The 21977-nt window shown below is 46.2% G+C and overlaps 1 protein-coding gene and 3 non-coding genes across 6 annotated transcripts; 1 reads left to right on the top strand and 3 right to left on the bottom strand.

Moving 5' to 3' along the window:
- Window positions 1–1447: 1447 nt before the first annotated feature.
- On the bottom strand, window positions 1448–1588 carry LOC121134077. Its single transcript, XR_005871106.1, has one exon. It is a non-coding gene; the product is annotated as a U4 spliceosomal RNA (small nuclear RNA).
- Window positions 1589–2277: 689 nt separating this feature from the next.
- Window positions 2278–2418, bottom strand: LOC121134078. The gene has a single exon (XR_005871107.1). It is a non-coding gene; the product is annotated as a U4 spliceosomal RNA (small nuclear RNA).
- A 1380-nt stretch (window positions 2419–3798) lies between these two features.
- Window positions 3799–3939, bottom strand: LOC121134079. The gene has a single exon (XR_005871108.1). It is a non-coding gene; the product is annotated as a U4 spliceosomal RNA (small nuclear RNA).
- Window positions 3940–7750: 3811 nt separating this feature from the next.
- Window positions 7751–14786, top strand: Sirt4 (sirtuin 4). 3 transcript variants are annotated; one of them, XM_040731527.1, is made up of 5 exons: window positions 7751–7859; window positions 9700–10191; window positions 12643–12937; window positions 13301–13513; window positions 14563–14786. In XM_040731527.1, the coding sequence occupies exons 1-4, from the start codon at window positions 7837–7839 to the stop codon at window positions 13451–13453; spliced, it is 963 nt and encodes a 320-aa protein (XP_040587461.1). In that variant the 5' UTR covers window positions 7751–7836; the 3' UTR covers window positions 13454–13513; window positions 14563–14786. The 3 variants fall into 3 exon arrangements, with proteins under 3 accessions (XP_040587461.1, XP_021088031.1, XP_040587462.1); XM_040731528.1 differs by having other exon boundaries at window positions 7808–8041; XM_021232372.2 differs by lacking the exon at window positions 14563–14786 and having other exon boundaries at window positions 12643–12984; window positions 13301–13440.
- Window positions 14787–21977: the final 7191 nt, after the last annotated feature.

The raw sequence follows: 21977 nt of genomic DNA, 5'->3' as shown, positions 1-21977 counted from the left end.
TATCTAGCCCTGAGCATCCTTGACTCATTTCACTAGGAATATTATTTATTTGATTACTGAGATTTTTGTCACCCTCTTAAATTATGTACTCCTAATAAAAACATCTATCTCACCTGGGTCTTTGTGTTGGTCCTTCTATGACATTGTAAATTATTTTCCTTTACAAGGTGAACCTTTCGAGCGGGGCGGTGGTGGCGCACGCTTTTAATCCCAGCACTCGGGAGGCAGAGGCAGGCGGATCTCTGTGAGTTCGAAACCAGCCTGGTCTACAGAGTGAGATGCAGGACAGCCTCCAAAGCCACAGAGAAACCCTGCCTCGAAAAACAAAAAACAAAACAACAACAGAAAATTATTCCTTTAGTGTGTGTGCGCACAAGAGGAGGTGTTGTTCTGTCACAGTGTGGAGCTCAGGACAGACTGCAGGAAGTCATTCTCTCCCGCCACCATCTGGGAGCTGAGGATGGAACTCAGGCTATTAGGCCTGACACAAACTCCTCCTGGCAGGCTTACAAGTTACCCAGGCTGGCTTTGAACTTGTGATTCTCCTGCCTTCATGCTTCTGTAGGCATGTGTCACCATACCAGACCAGGACTGACACTTGCTAGTTTGCTGCAGGTCTCGAGTTCTCTCTGAATTCCTGATCCTCCTGCCTCTCCCACACAATGGTGGGCTGCCTGATGTGGGTGCTCGGAACCGAACCCCGGTCATCTACAAGGGCAATAAGCACTCTTAACCAATCGAATCCCTCCAGCCCCTTCTGTGAAAATTAAATTCAAATTAGACAGTCTGCAGAGACACAGGCCTCAGCAGCGTCAGTGGTAGACCACACCGTTTCACTGCTACGCGCTTCTCTCTCTCTCTCTCTTTTTTTTTTTTTTTGGCTTTTCGAGACCGGGTTTCTCTGTATTGTTTTGGAGCCTGTCCTGGAACTCGCTCTGTAGACCAGGCTGGCCTCGAACTCACAGAGATCTTTTTAGACTTACTTTCCACCGCTTGGAGAAACCCTAGTGCCCCAACGCAGGTCCGACTGGATTTCCCTTGGCCCGGGGAGGGACCTCTGTTCAAGAGACAGTAGGAACCTTCAAACGCATGGCAAGGACTCTGCTTGAGGCTGCCCCATAGAAGCCTGCTTTTCTTTCTGGGTTTGAAAGTGGAAAGGGTCGGAGACATAGGTAGAAAATTTGCCTAGCAAGGGAGCTGTAAGAATGTTACTTAAAAAAAAAAATAAGAGAAACAAAAGTCACAGAAGACTTTAACTCCTTCCTGCCTTCACACACGTGGAGATGAGTTCAATCACAAAGTAACCGATTAAAAACCTCATAGTACACTGCAACATTGGAAAACAAATCTAAAGCCAAAGTGTAAAAATGACCGCAAAGGCTACAAATACAGAAAAAACGCATAATAAGTACTAGTATAATCTGATCTTTGAACCGCATTTATTCAGTCTCCATAGAGACTGTCAAAAATTGCCAATGCCGACTATATTTCAAGTCGTCATGGCGGGGTATTGGGAAAAGTTTTCAATTAGCAATAATCGCGCCTCGGATAAACCTCATTGGCTACGATACTGCCACTGCGCAAAGCTGACGAGGGATGGGGCGCACTCAGCTTCCCAGGGCGGACGATGCCCATCTGAGTCACGGTGAGCTCCGGCCCACCCGCGACCGCCGCGTGACGGGTCCGAGCCCGGCAGTTCCCTCTGCGTCCACGGGCAGTTCCCTCTCCGGCATCTGCGTGGACGCATCCCTGTCCGTGGGCCATCTCGAGCCCCGACGTTCGTGATTTGCAAACAGCGCGGATGTCGCTTGGGATGCTGGGGGACTTTTTTTTTTTCTCTCTGTCCTGGAACTCAGGCTGTAGACCAGGCTGGCTTCGAACTCACAGAGATTCGCCTGCTTCTGCCTCCTGAGTGCTGGAATTAAAGGCGTGCGCCACCAACGCCCGGCTAAGGAGTAGATCTGTTTTTTTTTTGTTTGTTTGAATGTTACTTTAAAAAAAAAAGAAACAAAAGTTACAGAAACTTTAATTCCTAAAAAGAGAGAGAAACAAAAGTTACAGAAACTTTAATTCCTTTTCTGCCTTCACACACTCAGAGACGTGAAAATGAGTTCAAACACAAAACAACCCATTAAAAACCTCTTAGTACACTGACTCCTTGGAGGACAAATCTAGGACCGGGGTGTAAAGATGACCGCAAAGGATACAAGCATAGAGACATCAGTACTTTAGAAAGTAAACTTAAGCGCAATCTGATCTTTGAACCGAATTATTCAGTCTCCGTAGAGACTGTCAAAAATTGCCAATGCCGACTATATTTCAAGTCGTCATGGCGGGGTATTGGGAAAAGTTTTCAATTAGCAATAATCGCGCCTCGGATAAACCTCATTGGCTACGATACTGCCACTGCGCAAAGCTGACGAGGGATGGGGCGCACTCAGCTTCCCAGGGCGGACGATGCCCATCTCAGTCACGGTGAGCTCCGGCCCACCCGCGACCGCCGCGTGACGGGACCGAGCCCGGCAGTTCCGTCTCCGTCATCTGCGTGGACGCATTCCTGTCCGTGGGCCATCTCGAGCCCGGAGGTTCGTGATTTGCAAACAGCGCGGACGTCGCTTGGGATGCTGGGGGACTCTTATGCAAATAAGGCTAACGTCATAGCGATGGTGGAGACACAACCGCGGCTGGGGAAAGCCGGTGAGCCAGCCGAAGCGGCAGCGGTCGGTCAATCGGATGCAGAAAGAGACCGTGGGGAAGCGGGTGGGTGTGTGCGCGCGTAACGACGTCTGTCCCCCTAGCAGCGGAGGCAGGAGGATCGCTGCGAGTTCTCAGCCACCCGGGGGATATTTAGTGAGAGACCTCTCAATAAAACGGAGACGTGTTAAAACGAACGGATGGCGGGGGAGAACTTTTATTTATTATTATTATTTTTGGCTTTTTCGAGACAGGGTTTCTCTGTATTGTTTTGGAGCCTGTCCTGGAACTCACTCTGTAGACTAGGCTGGTCTCGAACTCACAGAGATCCACCTGCCTCTGCCTCCCGAGTGCTGGGATTAAAGGCGTGCGCCACCAACGCCCCCGCCCGGCGGGGTTGAATTTTTTAAAGAAAATAGCTTCAGACTCGCCAGCAGAAAACGTTAACAGATTAGATATAAAAATAAATAATAATAATGGCTGGAGAGATGGCTCGGTGATTAAGAGCACTGGTTGCTTTTCCAGAGAAAGAGGTGCAATTCCCAACACCCGCAAGGAAGCTAACAACTGTCGGCCATATCATGATCTGACACTCACTCAGACATATAAGCAGGAAAACACCCATACACGTAAAAAATGTACACTAAAAAAAGACAGTAAGGGGGCTGGAGAGATGGCTCAGAGGTTAAGAGCACGGACTGTTCTTCCAGGAGTCCTGAGTTCAATTCCCAGCAACCGTGTGTTGGCTCACAGCCATCTATAATGAGATCTGGTGCCCTCTTCTGGTATCCAAGGCTGAATGCTCTATACATAATAAATTAACCTTAAAAACAATTAAGAAGCCAAGCCGGTGGTGGCACATGCCTTTAATCCCAGCACTCCGGAGGCAGAGGCAGGCGGATATCCGGGCTGGACCGACAGCCTCCAAAACAATACAGGGAAACTCTATCTTGTAAAACAACAACAAGAAAGTAGAAGAATAAAACCAGGGCAGCCAAGAGTATGTTAAGGTGACAGGGGGAAACGCAAGAGGTAAAAGCAACTTGAGATTTTAGAGTCATCAAAAGGAACCTGCTAGTTTTTTCTTTGAACCGAATTATTCAGTCTCCGTAGAGACTGTCAAAAATTGCCAATGCCGACTATATTGCAAGTCGTCACGGCGGGGTATTGGGAAAAGTTTTCAATTAGCAATAATCGCGCCTCGGATAAACCTCATTGGCTACGATACTGCCACTGCGCAAAGCTAAAGATTGCCCCGCCCTGGGCATCATGCCTAGGAAGAGCGGGTCCTATTTCAAAGAGGGGGTTTCAGGGCGAATGGGAAAAACCTTCAATTATTGTTACCCTTAAAATCATACCACCTACTATAATCTTATGGTGCTCTCTTTGTGATACGTAGAAGGGAGATAACTGGTTTTATTTAAGTAAGTTTACGTGGAGGACGTGCCGCAAAGCATTATGGGAACGAACATGCTAATAGACTCGGTTCCGAGAGTGCAAGTGGAAATCGGAGAAAAGGGCTGGAGTCCAGGTGTTCCTTTGGCTCAGTGTTACCATCTTTTGCAAGGAGGCTTTCTTGTTTATGATTTTATACACTATAAAGTATGTGTGTAAAGTCTGTATAACATAAAATGTAGTTTTAACTATCTTAAGAGTAAATTAAGTGTCGTTGACTATATTAACCTATATCTCCAGAACCTTTCGATCTTCCCAAACTAAAACTTTGTAGGCATTGAACTCTGAGCTCTCTAGCCCCTTTTCAGACACATAAGGACTGTGTTCCTCTTGCTGTAAGAATAATTTTAAAGCTGGGTGTGGTGTCACACACCTTTAATCCTAGTATTTGGGAGACAAAGGCAAGTGGATCTCTGTAGAGTTCGAGGTCAGAAAAGACGAGAGAGAGAAAGAGAGAGAGACAGACAGATAGACAGAGACAGACACAGAGAGAGAGGCAGACACAGACACAGAGAGACAGAGACAGACACATAGAGAGACAGAGAGACAGAGAATGAGAATTATTGTTAATATTTATTTAAGGTATGAGTGTTTTCATCCACATTTGTGTCCCCTGGGAATGACTGTGGAGGTCAGAAGAGGATATCAGATATCACGGAGTCACACACGTTTGCGGGTGCTGGGAACCAAACCCACACACTCTACAAGAACAGCCAGTGCTTTGACAGCTGAATCATCTCTCTCCAGTCCTTTACTGCAACTTTTTGTGTGTGCGTCCATCTGCCTCCCAAGTGCTGGGATTAAACACCACCCGCCTACTATAACATTTTAATGTAATACACATCTGGATTTCATGCCTTCTTTTTTGTTTGTTTGTTTTTTTTGTTTTGTTTTACAAGACAGGGTTTCTCTGTATTGTTTTGGAGGCTGTCGGTCCAGCCCGGCCTCGAACTCACAGGGTTTCTCTGTATTGTTTTGAAGCCTGTCCTGGAACTCACTCTGTAGACCAGGCTGGTCTCGAACTCATAGAGATCCGCCTGCCTCTGCCTCCCGAGTGCTGGGATTAAAGGCGTGCGCCACCAACGCCCGGCTTCTTATGGCTTAATAATTTCCCATGTAATGGGATTTTGTTTACCTCTTCATTCTTCAATTAGCAATAATGGCACATCGAGTAGCCCTCACTGATTGTACACTTGCGTTGTTTGAACCTTTTGTCTAACATAAATAATGCTGATATTAATGTGCAACTACCAGTTTGAGCTCCTGCTTTCAATTGTTTTTTATTACATTTATTTATTTATTTGCGTGTGCATGTATATGTAGATCTGGGAAGGTCCTCTCCTTCCACTCTGTGGGTCCTAGGGATTGAATTCACCCCTGTGATTAAAGGCCACCACATCCAAGCCCTCCCCTTTGTGGTATGAGAATTGAAACCCAAGGTTTGTGCATGGTGGGCTTCCTAACCCTTTTGTGAAAATACTGTAATTCTGAGGAGAGAGGCTAAGTGACTTTATCCCCCAGAAATGCTGCAGCATATAAAATGTGAAGTCATTTTCTCTGCCTGCTTTACTTTGGCGAGTGGAAAGCTGCTCATAACCCGTGTCTGGACTTCTTCCCTGAGGGGTGTTGGCCATTTTATTTGATGTTTGCTACTTATTAAAATTCAAACAGTATAGGCAGGTGGTGCATGCCTTTAATCCCGGCATTCAAGAGTCAGAGGCTAGTGAATCTCTTGTTAGTTGGAATCAACCTGGTCTACAGAGACAGTGCTAGGACTGTTCTACAGAGAGACTCTGTCTTGAAAAAGAAATCCAACAGTAGCTGAGCCTTTGATCCCAGCACTTGGGAGGCAGAGGCAGGTGGATCTCTGTGCTTTCTGGTCAAGAGAGTGAGTGCATAAGACTCTATGTTTTGTTTTGTTTTTTGGAGGCATGTTTTTTTTTCTCTGTGGCTTTGGAGGCTGTGCTGGAACTCACATTTGTAAACCAGGCTGGCCTCAAACTCACAGAGATCTGCCTGCCTCTGCCTCCCGAGTGCTGGGATTAAAGGCATGCACCACCAACAGCCCGGCTGTCTCTATGTTTTATACTTGGATTTGTTCATACTGACTTCAGAAACCTCCATTTTTCAAATATATGGACATATTTCTTCATAATCCATATTGATTGTCTGGTGTGTGTGTCATGTGAGCATATGTGTAGGGGAGCCATTGGAGGCCACGGGGGAGTGTTGGGGAATCCCCCCTTTTTTTTTTAAAGATTTATTTATTAATACAACATCCTGCTTCCATGTATGTCTGCATGCCAGAAGAGGGAACCAGATCTCATTACAGATGGTTGTGAGCCACCATGTGGTTGCTGGGAATTGAACTCAGGACCTCTGGAAGAGCAGTCAGCGCTGTTAACCTCTGAGCCATCTCTCCAGCCCCGGGAATCCCCTTTTATTACCTCCTACTTTATTCCTTTTGAGGCAAAGTCCCACTAAACCCTGAGCTCACATACTTCCACCAGGCTGAGAGTAAACAAGCCCAGCAATCCTGTTTCCCTCTGCTCCCCTCTGTGTGCTGGGATGACAGGTTAGGAGGTGCTGGAATCCACATTCACGTCCTCATGCTTCAGCCGCAATTGCGAACCACCGAGTCATCTCTCTAGCACCCGTGAGCCATTTTTTTTTTAAGAATAAAAATGCGGGGCAAAGGACAACTTTGTGGAGTCTGTTCTCTCCTTTCTGTGGGTCCCAGGGATCAAAGTCTGCTTGCTAGGCCTGTGTAGCACTTTACCTGCTGAGTCACCTGGCAGACCCTAATCCATGCTTAACTCAGCAGGGAATTTAATTGTTTTGCAGTGGAAGGGGAAAGTGAGTCAGTTCTGTCAACCATGGCGGTGCATGCCTTTATACAGTTCTGGGGAGGCAGAGGCAGGCGAATCTCAGTGAGTTCTAGGTTAAACCTGGTATACATAACAAGTTCCGGGCCAGCCAAGGCTACATAGTAAAACCCTGTTTCAAACAACAAAACAAGAAAAAACAGAAAAAAGCCACCCCAAAACAGGAAGAAAAGAAGAAAACAAGTCACTTTTATATTATTAAGTGTCTTTTAGGCGGGTATAGTGACACATGCCTTTAGTCCCAGCACTCAGGAGGAGGCAAACAGATCTGAGTTCGAGGCCAGCTTGGTCTATATACTGAGTTCCAGGACAGCCAGAGATACAAAGAGAAACTCTGCCTAAAAAACAAACAAACAAACAAAAAAAAAAACCCAGAATGAATTCCTAAAGTAGGGCTGTTTAGATGCTATCGTGCACGCAGGACATTGGAAATTAACCATTTCTTTGCCGGGCATGGTGGGACTATCCTGTTATCCTAGCACCTCACAAGGAGATCAGAAATTTGGAGTCATAGCCTGCTGCATGAGACCCTGTCTTAAAAAAAACAACACAACACAGAAAGACCAACCACCAAACAACCAAACACAAAAACCCCAGAAGGCACTTATTGTCTCAGGTGTCAGCAGCATATCCGGAACCTTAACTGAGCGGACCAGGAAAGACAAACGGAAGTCAGGGGACGACCGCGGTAGGACCTTAGAGTGGGAGACCCGCAGGGTTGTGGGACTTGTAGTTTTCTTCCAATTATGTCTGCTTTCACGGACTACACTTCCCAAGATGCACACGTAGCAAGACAGTCCCAATGTTGGGCGAAAATTGTGGTAGGTAAGTGGTGTTCTGATCGGCTTTAGGTTCCCAGCCTTGCATTTTTACGAGGGATTCCATTTGTCCTCTTTGTTCCTGTGCGGGCACGGAGGAAAAGAAAACAGCATGTTTAGCTGTTCACGTGCAGTTGCGGAATGTCACGGAGAAAGCCGGGTCCTGACTCATGTGTAGGAAGCCGCTAGGTAATTTCTGCATTGTGTCGAAGACTTGTTTTTACAACTAGAAAACTTGACAGGCAAGTGTGTGTGTGTGTGTGTGTGTGTGTGTGTGTGTGTGTGTTTCTGTGTTCAAACAGCAGAATTTACAATGCACAGTAAACAGATATTTTGGGGGTAAATGAAGGAATTGAGGTGTGTATGGGAAAACACGAATAAAACCAAAAGCCTGAAAGATCAGGTCAAGGTCCTGAAAATCTGCCATATTGGGCTGGAGTATAGCTCGGTGATAGAATGACAGATTGCATAGTGTCGCAGAGGTCCTGGGTTTGATACCCAACACCATGTAGGAAAACAAAACAAAACAAACAAACAAATCAAAAAACTTACCTACTAGAATTCAAATGTCTCAAGGAGAAATAAGATCATTCCGGTTTAGCTGGGTGTGCCCCGGTAATCCTTGGCCCGGGCAGGACCTGTCTCAAGGAAAGAAAAAAAAAAAAAAAAAGAAAGAAAAGAAAAGAAAAGAGAAGGTAATAACTCTGATTTAACCCAAGTAGTGTTATAGTCCCTTGAGAGATAATATGAACAAAAAATAGTTAAGTAGATGGGTGTGATGCTGCAAACCTTTAATCCCAGCACTGGGGAGGCAGAGGCAGGCGGATCTCTGTGAGTTTGAGGCCAGTCTGGTCTACAGAGTGAGTTCCAGGACAACCAGGGCCCCGAAATGGGGTGGAGGGGTGGGAGGCAGGAGGCAGGGGGTGGGAGGGTGCGGTGGTGGGGTTGTTTTTTTTATTATTTTATTTTTTTAAAGAATTATTTATTTATTACATGTACATGCCAGAAGAGGGCACCAGATTGAATTATAGATGGTTGTGAGCCACCATGTGGTTGCTGGGAATTGAACTCAGGACCTCTGGAAGAGCAGTCAGTGCTCTTAACCTCTGAGCCATCTCTCCAGCCCTGGGGGGGGGGGTTGTTTTTAAAATACTAAAAAAAATTAAATGAAATTTTATGCATTTGGGTATTTTGTCTACACATACATTTGTGTACCACTTTTTTGTTTGTTTGTTTGTTTTGCTTTTTGTTTTTTCGAGACAGGGTTTTTCTGTATTGTTTTGGAGGCTGTCCTGGAACTGTCTCTGTAGACCAGGCTGGCCTCGAACTCAAAGAACTCCGCCTGCCTTTGCCTCCCGAGTGCTGGAATTAAAGGTGAGCGCCACCAGTGCCCGGCTGTGTACTTTTGTTCCCTTTGCTTGCAGAGGTCAGGAGAGGGTGTCTGATAACCTGAATTGAGAGTTACAGATCACTGAGAGCCACCATGTCGGTGCTGGGAATTTAATCCTGGTCCTTTGGAAGAGCACCTAGTGCTGTTAAACTCTGAGCCATCTTTCCAACCCTGTAACTGACTTCTTACACTTAGCAATCCCCCAACTCCTATGTACTCTCTCTTTCCTTTGAGTATGGGACAGGTTGACCTCTAACTCTCTGGTTAGCTGGGAATAGCCCATAACCTGCCTGATTCCATCTCCCGAGTCCTGCAGTTCCAGGCATGGGCCACTCTGGCAAATTTTCATAGCTGAATGTATTCCTGCAGAGGGTAGATACATTTTTATCCATCCCTTAGTTGGTGATTAACTTTCTTGGTAAAACCCAGCTTCTCTCATGGATTTCTTTTTCTCTAGGAGAATGAGTGGATTAACTTTCAGGTCAGCAAAGGGCCATTGGATGACAAACCTCAGCCGGCCACGTTCTCAAGGACCTACTGAGTTATTTGTGCCACCAAGCCCTCCTTTGGACCCTGAAAAGATCAAAGAGTTACAGCGCTTCATTACCCTTTCCAAGAAGCTTGTAGTGATGACAGGTGCAGGAATCTCCACCGAGTCTGGGATTCCAGACTACAGGTCTGAAAAGGTGGGTCTCTACGCCCGCACTGACCGGAGACCCATCCAACACATTGATTTCATCCGCAGTGCTCCAGTCCGCCAGCGGTACTGGGCCAGAAACTTTGTGGGCTGGCCTCAGTTCTCCTCTCACCAACCCAACCCTGCACACTGGGCCTTGAGCAACTGGGAGAAGCTTGGGAAGCTGCACTGGTTGGTGACACAGAATGTCGATGCGCTGCACTCCAAGGCGGGGAATCGGCGGCTGACAGAGCTCCATGGATGCATGCACAGGTGCAGGAGTGTACGGGGTTTGGCCACCAGAGGGCGTGTGGTTCCCGAGGCGAAGGGTCTTGACCAGGGTTGTCCTACTTCCAGAGCAAAGGCTTCCTGAACAAGTCCTTGACTTTGGAGTTAGGCCTAGTGAACTGAGAGGGGAGGTAGGGACAGAAGCAGGGGAGGGGGCAAGCCAAGGAAGGGTGCTCTCTGGTTTACTCGTGTCCTTGGTGTAGAGCTGGCATGTGCAAGCCTCTGGGTTCAGTTTCCCAGCAGCAGAAAAAAACGTGTGAGTGGGGCTGCATCCTGCAGTGACTTCCAGTGTAGAATAAAATTCAGAGTTATTGCAACTGTACAGAAAGAGCCACCATGAGGTGGTGAGCAGTATTGTTAACCCTGAGTTTGGGTGGAGGAAAAAGATTATTTTACCAAAAGTGAAGAAAGCTAGGGTGTTAAGGAACCGTCTCCAATCCCATCATGGTCCAGCTCACAGTTGGGGAATTAACTCCCTAACATGGTCACTTCTCCTTTCTTCTTATGTGTTTTATTGTTTGCTAGTTTGTATTGAGACAGTGTCTCTCTAAGTCATAGCCTTGGGTAACTTGTAACTCACTATGTAGACCAGGCTGTCCTTAGACTCAGAGATTCACCTGCCTGTCTCCCAGAGTGCTGGGATTAAAGGTGTGCACCATCACACCTAGACTCCTGGTTTTCCTTTTTTTTTTTTAATGTGACCGGGCCTCCTGCATCCCCAGCTGCTCTGGAACTTGCTGTATGACTGTGGATGACTTTGACACTTAGTGTTTGTGTATATTTGGCTATACCCACTTGCTGGTGACTGTGGATGACTTTGACACTCTATGTTTGTGTATATTGGGGTGTATATGTGCACACATGGGGACCTGAGGTGGAAGCGAGTGTCTAGTCTCCACCAAAGCAATCATCTGGCAGGTCCCAGGTAACCCCCCCCCCTCTGGTTTCCCCAGAGTTGAGGTGATGGGCTTTCCCTTTTACATGGGTGCTGGGCTTCTGAACCTAGGTTCTCATATGTGCATAGCAAGTGCTTTTCCAATGAGACATCTTCCTTAACCCAGCCTTGAGTTTCTGATCCTCCTGCTTCGACCTCCTGGCTGCTGGGGTTACGAGTGAGCATGGGACACCATACCGTGTCTGTGAGCTGTTGGAGAACCAACCCAGGACTTGTGCATACCAGGGAAGCACTCTGTCAACCAGCTGTGTCCCCATCCTTTAAAAGGTGTCTTCACAGGGAGTGACAGTGACAGTGACAGTGACAGTGGACAGACAGAACTAGTGGGGAGGGGCACGGGTTTGAGTACTAAGGAAATGCAGAGCATAGGTTGATGCATTAAGGACAAAACCAGCTGGGCTGGTAGTGGCGCACGCCTTTAATCCCAGCACTCGGGAGCCAGAGGCAGGTGGATCTCTGTGAGTTCCAGACCAGCCTGGTCTACAAGAGCTAGTTCCAGGACAGCCTCCAAAGCCACAGAGAAACCCTGTCTCGAGAAACAAAACAAAACAAAACAAAAAACAAAAAACAAACAAAAAAGGACACAAAACCAAGCTAGCAAAATGCAAATGGAGTAAACAAACATCAGTTCAGTGCATTGTTGGTCTGGCCCAGTGGTTCTCAACCTTCCTCAGGCTGTGACCCTTTTTTTTTTTTAAATCTTGCCTATTGGTAGTGGCGCACGCCTTTATTTTTTTAATTATTTATTTATTACGCATACAGTTTTTTTATCTGTGTACATGCATGTACCCCAGAAGAGGCACCAGATCTCATTACAGATGGCTGTGAGCCACCATGTGGTTGCTGGGAATTGAACTCAGGTCCTCTGGAAGAACATGCAGTGCTCTTAACTTCTGAGCCATCTCTCCAGCCCGCTGAGCCATCTCTCCAGCCCCAGGCTGTGACCCTTTAATGCAGTTCCTCACGTTGTGGTGACCCCCAACCATAGAATTATCTTTGTTGCTACTTCGTGACTACAATTTTGGTATGGTTATGAAATCATAGCTTAAATATCTGATGTGCAGGGTATCTGCTATGCAAAACCCTGTGAAAATGTCATTCAACCCCAAAGGGTTGCAACCCACAGGTTGAGAACCACTGCCGAAAGTTTGCAGAGGAGAGGACGAAAGTGAACATTCCTGTCCTACTAGGAAGAGAAAGTGCCTTTTTATGGGGAGTTAAAAATGGTTGGGTCTGGTTGGAGAGATGGCTCAGAGGTTAAGAGCACTGACTGCTCTTCCAGAGGTCCTGAGTTCAATTCCCAGCAACCACATGGTGGCTCACAACCATCTGCAATTCAATCTGGTACCCTCTTCTGATATGTAGGCAGAACATTGTATATGTAATAAATAAATAAATCTTTAAAAAAAATGGTTGGGTCTGCTCTGCCTGCATTATCCCACCCAGGAACTATACTTAGCAGGTCTCATATTTGCTTTTAGAGTCCTGTGCTTGAAATGTGGGGAACAGACTCCCCGCAGGGTGCTGCAGGACCGCTTCCAAGTCCTGAACCCCAGCTGGAGCGCTGAGGCGCAGGGTGTGGCCCCGGACGGTGATGTGTTCCTCACGGAGGAGCAGGTCCGGAGCTTTCAGGTCCCGTCCTGTGATCGCTGCGGTGGCCCTCTGAAACCAGATGTCGTTTTCTTTGGGGACACAGTGAAGCCAGACAAGGTTGACTTTGTGCACAGGCGTGTGAAAGAGGCTGATTCCCTGCTGGTGGTTGGATCGTCCCTGCAGGTACCTGACTCCTTCAGGGCGGCGGCTGCCCTTGCCCGTTTTACAGGGTGAGAAGTCCTAGTGGTTCCTCTTATTTGGTGTTCACGTGTGAGTGTGTGTGTGTGTGTGTGAGTGTGTGTGTGTGTGTGTGTGTGTGTGTGTGTGTGTGTGTGTGTGTGTAGGTCAGAGGACAACTTGTGGGGGTTAGTTCTCACCTTTCATCATGTGTTTTGGGAATTGAGCTCTGGCGTGGTCACAAGTTTACCTGCTGAGCTATTTTACTGGCCCCTCAGCTCCTTCTCATCTTTATTTTGTTTTATCTCTGAGGTTATGGGGTGGTTCTTTCCCTGGATCTAAAGCAAAAACTGTCTTCCATCTGGACAGGTGTACTCTGGCTACAGGTTCATCCTCACTGCCTGGGAGAAGAAGCTCCCAATCGCCATCCTGAACATTGGACCCACTAGGTCGGATGACTTGGCTTGCTTGAAGCTGGATTCCCGCTGTGGAGAGTTACTGCCCTTAATAGACCCACAGTGACCGAGGTCTGGTGCTCAGAAGCTGCAAATGGACTGTTCCCATTGAGCCCTGTTGCTAAAGGTAGACTTCTTTTCAGACAGAAGGGTCTAGCCTGGGGTAGTAGCTCATGCTTGTGATCCCAGGTCTCAGCAGGCTGATTAAAGAGGGTGGCCTGGAGCTCAGGGCCGGTCTCTATACATAGTGACTTCTAGGCTAGATTGGACCACAGGTATGAAACCCTAACTCCAAACAACAAAAACAAAACAAAAGCTAGATGACAGATTCAGTTTCCTGTTAGACTAAGGAGTCAGGTGGATAACAAAAGAGACAGTTCTAGACTTAACATATGACTTTTTTGAGGTTGTGAGCCCAGCCTTTAACAGCTGAGCCATCTCTCCAGCCCCAAGTGACTTTTTTGTTGTTGTTTTTTTTCAAGACAGGGTTTCTCTGTGACTTTGGAGCTGCCCTAGAACTTACTCTTTTTTTTTTTGGTTTTTTGAGACAGGGTTTCTCTGTGGCTTTGGAGGCTGTCTTGGAACTCGCTTGGTAGTCCAGGCTGGTCTCGAACTCACAGAGATCCGCCTGCCTCTGCCTCCCGAGTGCTGGGATTAAAGGCGTGCGCCACCAACGCCCGGCTCTAGAACTTACTCTTGTAGACCAGGCTGACCTCAAACGCACAGAGATCCACCTGCCTCTGCCTCCTGTGTGCTGGTACTAAAGGCGTGCACCACCACTGCATGGCTGTAATTTTTAACATTTTTAGAATTTTATTTATTTTTGTATGTCTGTGTATGCCTATGGATGAACAGGTATCATGGCATTTATGTCCAGGTCAGGGAACAACATACAGGAATCAGTTCTTGTCTTCTATAATGTAGGTTCTGGGGATGGAACTCATGTCCTCTGGGCTGGCCCTCTTACCCACAGAGCCATCTTGCTGGCCTTAGGTTTGTCTGTTTTGAGATAGTCTTTCTGTATAGAACAGTCTGATCCGCCTGCCTCTCTGCCTTCCGAGTGCTGGGATTAAAGGTGTGTGCCACCTTGCCTGCTCTATGCTGGGTTTTTAGTGGGTAGGCTGATGTTTATAACCTTTTCTTCCTCTCCATTGGCATTAATTTGTTTCTTTTCAGATCCCTAAGGATTCTTCCCTGACCTTCAGGCTAATGGAAGCTGATGGGTTTCATCCTATAGAGGGCGACAAAGCAGTGTCTACAGCCAGTCCCCTGCTGCATGGTGCTGTTTACAGACCAGCCGTCAGCATCCATGAGCTGGGTCCCTGAGAGCTGCCATCCTCCACAAGAAAGGCTTTTTCAAGAGGAGCTGCTCTTTTTTTTTTTTTTTTTTTTTTTTTTTGGTTTCTCTGTGTAACAGTCCTGGCTGTACTGGAACCAGCTTTGTAGATCAGGTAGGCCTTGAACTCACTAAGATGCATCTGCCTCCACCTCCCAAGCACTGGGATTAAAGGTGTGAGCCAGCATCACCAGCACCCAGCTAAGAAGCTGTTCTTGATGGCATAGCTGTGTCACCTTCCTTTTCATACCCCCAGAAGAAGAGACAGCTGGGAAGTAATAAACCAGAATGGTCTGTGGAGGGCCAGCAATGCGATCTCACAAATTCAGGGAATGGCTAGAAGGGCATCTATAATTTACCTATAATTCCAGATGGTTGTGTCTGACTGGAGCAATTTGGTATTTTGAACAATGTAAGTAATAGCATACATGAATTTTCTTATTAACCAAACAATAAATTATTTTTAATAGCACACCAAGTGTGTGGCCTGCGCATTTGTGAATATAAGTAGGAGATTTATGCTACTGTGCTGTAAGAATTTCTACTTGATGTTAGCTCTCAGAAGGGGACGCCTACCTTGAACCTGGCTTGTAAAGAGAAAACAGTTCATTCCCTGTGGGTTCTTCAGCTGGTGTGTTCCTTTGATCACTGCTTCAGTGGAAAGAATCAGTGTGCCCTGAAATGTGAGGCACATGGAAGACTCATGCTCCACTCATGCTCGCCCTGTCCGGGCCTCCGGAGCAGCCTCAGCTCACAGGGCTGTGCAGAGTGGTGGGGCTGACCAGTCATTCATTCCTAAGAGATTCAGGGTTGTGAATCTTTGTTTTGTTTTTGTTCTTCAAGACAGGGTTTCTCTGTGTAGCTTTGGAGTCTGTCCTGGAACTAGCTCTTTTAGCTCAGGCTGGTCTTGAACTCACAGAGATCCAACTGACTCTGCCTCCCGAGTGCTGGGATTAAAAGCCTTCTCCAGCCCACCCATTGCAGAAAGTCTTTTTTTCTCATTTTCACTTACTACAAATAGAGCATAGCATGGAACTGAAACTTTGGAAATAGAAGTGGATTTCGGTCTGTTTTACTACTTACTAACCAGGTGAACCTAAGTTATTTTGCGTGACTTTCAAGCATTTTTTTGAATAAATAAGCATTGACTGGTGATGTAGCAAGTGGGTAGAATGGCTGCCTGGTGACACGAAGCCCCTAGGTTAGATCCCTAGCACATAAACTGGGTGTGGTGATACATACACACATTCCTAACTCTCAGGTTGATGACAGCAGTATGAGCAGCTCAAGGTCACCATGCCTACATAGTGAGTCGGAGGCTAGCCTAACCATGTAAAAACTAAAAGTTAGAATAACAGTTACTTCAGTGGGTTTTGAAGAGTGAGTCACATAGCAGAGTATCTGGCCCACAATAAGCAAATGCGTCCACAATCACTAGCACGTGGGATGGACGGGGAGATGGAATCGATTCCGCTAACCTTTGTCCCCATGGAGTATATCTCTTGATAATCTTCCTTCCCCAGAGCCTCATTTTTCCGTTTTTGCACAGATTTACTTATGTATGTGAGTGCTTTGTCTGCATGTATCTCTGCACATCAGAAGAGGGCAACAGATCCCATTCCAGATGGTCTTGGGTTGTCATGTGAGTGATGGGAACTGAACTCAGGACCTCTGGAAGAGCAGCCACTGGATGCCCTGAGCGATAATGAGCCATTTCTCCAGGCCCCTCATTTTCTTTTTATGCATTTGAAAAGATTTATTTATTATGTATATAGTGTTCTGTCTGCATGTGTGCCTGCATGATGGAAGAGGGCACCAGATATCATTACAGACGGTTTTGAGCTACCATGTGGTTGCTGGGAATTGAACTCAGGACCTCTGGAAGAGAAGCCAGTGTTTTTAATCTCTGAGCCATCTCTCCATCCCTCTTTTTATGTATTTAATTTACAAAATAACAGACATGAAAGAGCCAAAACAACTGAAGATTCCCCCCCTTAGGAAAATATTATTCAACATTTACCACCCATCATTTTACATTCATCTTCTCACTTGTACCCCAGTCCCACACCTGTATGATATATGATATGGACGCTATAATCTCTTAAAAGATGAGGTCACTCAATAGCTGGGATGACACTTACTGTAAACAGCTTGTCTAGGCTGGTCAAAGCCCTAGGTTCAGTCAACAGCATCTTAAACAAAAACCTGACAAGCTCCAGGCATCAGCCTGGGAATCCAGCATGGGACTGATCAAGACCCCCTGAATCTGGGTGTCAGTGAGGAGGCCTAGGGAATCTATTGAGCCTTGGACAGCAGATCAGTACCCATCCCAAGTATACACACGGTCTCTGGACTCCCATAGAACAATGTGAGGTGCACTCTCACCCTGAACTCTTGGGGAAGGGTCTAGGCCCTGCCCTATATGAAATGACAGACTATGGACACCCCCATGGAGGGCCTCACCCTCCCTGGGGGAATGAGGGGATAACGGGGGGGGGGGATGGGGGGAGGGCACGGGAGGAGGGGAGGGAAAGGGAGAGGGACCTCGTACTGACTTGTGAAGCAACCTTGTTTCTTATCTAAATTTAAAATGGAAAATAAAAAAAATATTAATTAAAAAAAAATCTGAAAAAAAAAAAAAACCTGACAAGCAAGACTCCTGAAGCACCTTCCAAGTTTGCTCTCTGTTGCTGTGATAAACACCACTACCAAAAGTCGGGAAGAAATGGTTTATTTTATCGTACAGATTATAACCCATCCCTGAGAAATCACTAGAAGAGCTTTTCACAGAACACAATGAGGGATGCTTGCTTATCCAGCTCATGCTATCCAGTTTGGGGATGACACTGCCCTCAGTAGGTTGGACCCTCCTCCATCACCAGGAAAATGCCCAACAGCTGTGCACACAGGCCAATGTGATGCAGGCAATCCTTCAGGTGAGGCTCTCCCTCCCCAGTGTGTGAAGCTGACGATCGACCATTACAGGGGCTGGAGAGATGGCTCAGCTCTTAAGAGCACTTTCTGCTCTTCTCTTGAGGAATGGGTTCAATTCTCAGCAACTACATGGTGGCTGTCCAGCAATGTCTGCTGGCACAATACTATCTATCTCCCCTCTGTGTTTGACCATCTTTCCTGTTCCCTCTAACTCAGCACCCCAGCACCATTACCAGACTCTACCGGTCACTGTGCCTGTTCAGGTGGTTCCTGCTGCATCTGTTTCTCACCAAGCCTGACCTTGGGAGGGGCGAGGCCTGAGATTTGGGTGGGACAGCAGTGGGGATGGGGTGGGGGTAGAAAGGCAGAGGACTGGTCAGTTGTTCACTAAATGATGAGGCACAGAAATCAATGCAGTCTTAAACCAGACAATGAGACATTTTATTCCTACATCCTGTTTTCCAGAGAACCAGATATTAACCTGGCTGTATCTGTGAGTCCTGTGATACAGAATGCACAGGAGATGATGTGTTATTTATTTATTTATTTTTGAGACAAGTTTTCTCTGTGTAGCTCTGGAGCCTGTCCTGTAAAACTCTGTAGACCAGGCTGGTCTCCAACTCACAGACATCTGCCTGCCTCTGCCTCCCAAATGCTGCTATAAAAGTGTGAACAACCACCGCACATTTTATGTTTTTTTTTTTTGGTTGCAAAATGACTTCTGTCTACTTTAGTGGGACAATTATCCCTTGACGCCTTTTTAGGTACAGTGAAGACTCCAAGGACTCCAGGATGTATGTAATCCTGCCTTCAGGTCATTTCCTGTCAGTCCAATTTGGTTTCCTGTATCCTGCATCCTAGAAATAGTACACAGCAGAAACTCTTTGAGTTCAGTATTTTTTTTAATTTAAGTTAGAAACAAGCTTGTTTCACATGTCAATCCCAGCTCCCTCTCTCTCCCCTCTTCCCCATCCCTCCCCACCAGGCCTCCAAGTCCCCTACCCAATCTCCACTCCAATCCCCAGGGAGAGTGAGGCCTTCCATGGAGGATCTCTAGAGTCTGTCATGTCATCCAGGGCAGGGCTTAGGCCCTCCCCCATGAGGCCAGGCTGAGAGAGCATCCCTCATTGTGGCATGGGCACTCAAAGTCTATTTGTACGCCAGGGATAAATACTACCAAAGGCCCCATAGATTACCTAGACCTCCTCACTGACACCCACATTCAGAGAGTCTGGGTCAGTCCCATGCTTTCCACACAGCCATCAATCTGGGGTCCAAGAGCTCCCCCTTGTTTAGGTCAACTGTTTCTGTGGGTTAAACCAGCCCAGTCTTAACTCCTTTGCTCATCAGTTCTCTCTTTCTGACACTGGATTCCAGGAGTTCAGTTCAGTGTTTGTCTGTGTGTATCTGCCTCTGCTTTCATCAGTCTCTGGATGAAGTTTCTGTTTCCCAGACTCTCTCGAAGTGGGATTGTAGGCTGGCACTCCCCTGATTCACGTCTAAAAACCATAAATGAGTGAGGACATACCATGTTTCTCTTTTTGTGACTGGGTTACCTCACTCAGGATGGTTTCTTCTAGTGCCATCCATTTGCCTGCAAATTTCAAGATTCCATTGTTTTTTTTTCTTTTCTGTTTTTTTTTTTTTTGCTTTTTTTTTTCAAGACAGGGTTTCTCTCTATTGTTTTGGAGGCTGTCCTGGAACTTGCTTGGTAGACCAGGCTGGCCTGGAACTCACAGAGATCCGCCTGCCTCTGCCTCCCGAGTGCTGGGATTATAGGCGTGCGCCACCAACGCCCGGCCCATTGTTTTTTTTTTTTTTTTCTGCTGAGTAGTACTCCACTGTGTAAATGTATCACATTTTCTCAATCCACTCTTCAGTTTAGGGGCATCTAGGTTGCTTCCAGGCTCTGGCTACTACAAATAATGCTGCTATGAACATAGTGGAACAGACATCCTTTTTGTATGAATGTGCATCTTTTGGATATATGCCTAAGAGTGGAATTGTTGGGTCTTGTGTAGACTGATTCCCATTTTTCTGAGGAAGCTCCATACTGATTTCCAAAGTGGCTGAATAAGTTTGCACTCCCACCAGCAGTAGAGGAGTGTTTCCCTTTCTCTACATCCTCTCCAGCATAAACTGTCATTGGAGTTTTTGATTTAAGTCATTCTGACATGAGTGAGATGGTGTCTCAGAGTTGTTTTGATTTGCATTTCCCGGATGGCTAGGGATGTTGAGCACTTTCTTAAGTGTCTCTCAGCCATTTTAGTCTCCTCTATTGAGAATTCTCTATTTAGTTCTGTTACCCCACTTTTAGATTGGATCCTTTGGTGTTTTGGAGACTTGCTTCTTGAGTTCTTTGTATATTTTGGAGATCAGCCCTCTGTCAGATGTGGGGTTAGTGAATATTTTGTCCCAATCTGTGGGCTGCCTTTTTGATTGCTGACTGTGTCCTTTGCCTTACAGAAGCTTCTCAGTTTCAGGAGGTCCCATTTATTAATTGTCAATCTCAGTGTCTGTGATACTGGAGTTATGTTCAGGAAGCTGTCTCCTGTACCAATTTGTTCAAGGGTACCTCTCACATTCTCTTCTAACAGGTTCAGTGTGGCTGGATTTATGTTGAGGTCTTTGATCCATTTGGATTTAAGTTTTGTACATGGTGATAGACATGGATCTATCTGCTGTCTTCTACATGCCAGCCTCCAGTTATGCCAGCACCATTTGTTGAAGATGCTTTCTTTTTTCCACTGTATAATTTTAGCTTCTTTGTCAAAGATCAGGTGTTCATACGTGTATAGGTTAATGTCAGGGTGTTCAATTAGATTCCATTGGTCTACCTGTCTATTTTTGTGCCAATACCAAGCTGTTTTCAGGACTATAGCTCTGTAATAGTGCTTGAAGTCAGGCATGGTGATGTCTCCTGAAGTTCCTTTATTGTATAGGGTTGTTTTGGCTATCCTGGGTCTTTTGTTTTTCCATATAAAGTTGAGAATTTTTCTTTTAAGGTCTGTGAAGAATTGTGCTGGGATTTTAATGGGGATTGCGTTAAATCTGTAGATTGCTTTTGGTAAGATTGCCATTTTTACTATGTTGATCCTACCTATCCAAGAGCATGGGAGATCTTTCCATTTTCTGGTGTCTTCTTTATTTTTTTCTTTAAAGACTCAAAGTTCTTGCTATACAGTTAGCATAATAATACTGACAAATAGGAGGGCTATTGGCCATGCCTTGGGGTAGGACGGTCCATTCTAATCTTAGGTCTGGCCTTCAAAAATTTGTTGAAGGTTTAGAAAAGGCAAATTTTTCTACATCATCCGGTTGTAATGGGATAGAGAAAAAACAATCCTTAATATCAATAATAGTTAAATAATGGGTGCTGGGAATGGCTGGAATTCAGGGGAGTCCCCTTTGCCGGGTCCAAAAAAGTATTATCCTCTCATTTATTTTCCTCAAATCATGTAAAAGCCTCTAAGAACCACTGGACTTTTTTATAACGAAGACTGGGGAATTCCAGGGGTTTGTTGAAGGCTGCACATGCCCCAATGCTAATTATTGTGCAACCAATATATGAAGTCGTGGTAATTTATGGGTAGCTATGGACCACTGCTCAACCCAGATCGGATTTCCAGGCACCCATTGAATTTTTGGTACCAGGGGGTGAGCAGTGGCCCTTAGGATTGGGGGTGAACCCGGAAATGTTTTTGCCTGATTTTTTCAAAATAAGGATCATTTCTATAGTTAGGGTGACTGACCTGTCCTTGTTTAAACTGTTGTTCATACTCTTCTTGGTCTAGTATCTCCTCATAAAAGCCCCTGTGATCAGGCCCTGTAATATAGGCCTCAGCTTCTCCAAGTATGTCCTGACCCAGGAGGTTGGCCGTAAAGCCCAACACCACTAGAGGGCGTACCTCCCCACGATTACCATCAGGATCAGTACAGGGCTGCCAGTTAGCTGCATAATGTTGACTATCTGCCCACACCGAGCAAGGGTGAGCCGGGAACCAACTGCCAGGAGGGGGGTACTTCCTCCTTTCTTATCACCGTACCATCAACCCCAGTGTCTAAGAGAAATTTGAAGGTCCTTTCACTGACCTTTAGGGTCATTTTTGGTCTTAAATCAGGAATTAAAGTTACGGTCCAGTGTGTTCTGACCACTTTCTTCCCCTTGTTTAACCGGGCTGGGGATGGCCCCTGGAGGAGTTTAAAGGCTCACCTTGAAGGTTGAACTTGGATCTGCATTCCCTTGCCCAGTGAAACCCTTTCTTACATAGGGGACAAGGCGTACGAGGCATGTTAGATGCTGTAGGGGCTGTTGGGGTGT

This window comes from Mesocricetus auratus, unplaced genomic scaffold (genome assembly GCF_017639785.1).
Source record: "Mesocricetus auratus isolate SY011 unplaced genomic scaffold, BCM_Maur_2.0 Super-Scaffold_100025, whole genome shotgun sequence".
Lineage (NCBI taxonomy): Eukaryota > Metazoa > Chordata > Mammalia > Rodentia > Cricetidae > Mesocricetus > Mesocricetus auratus.
The sequence above is the reverse complement of the archived record's forward strand: the minus strand, read 5'-3'. Positions and strand labels throughout refer to the sequence as shown.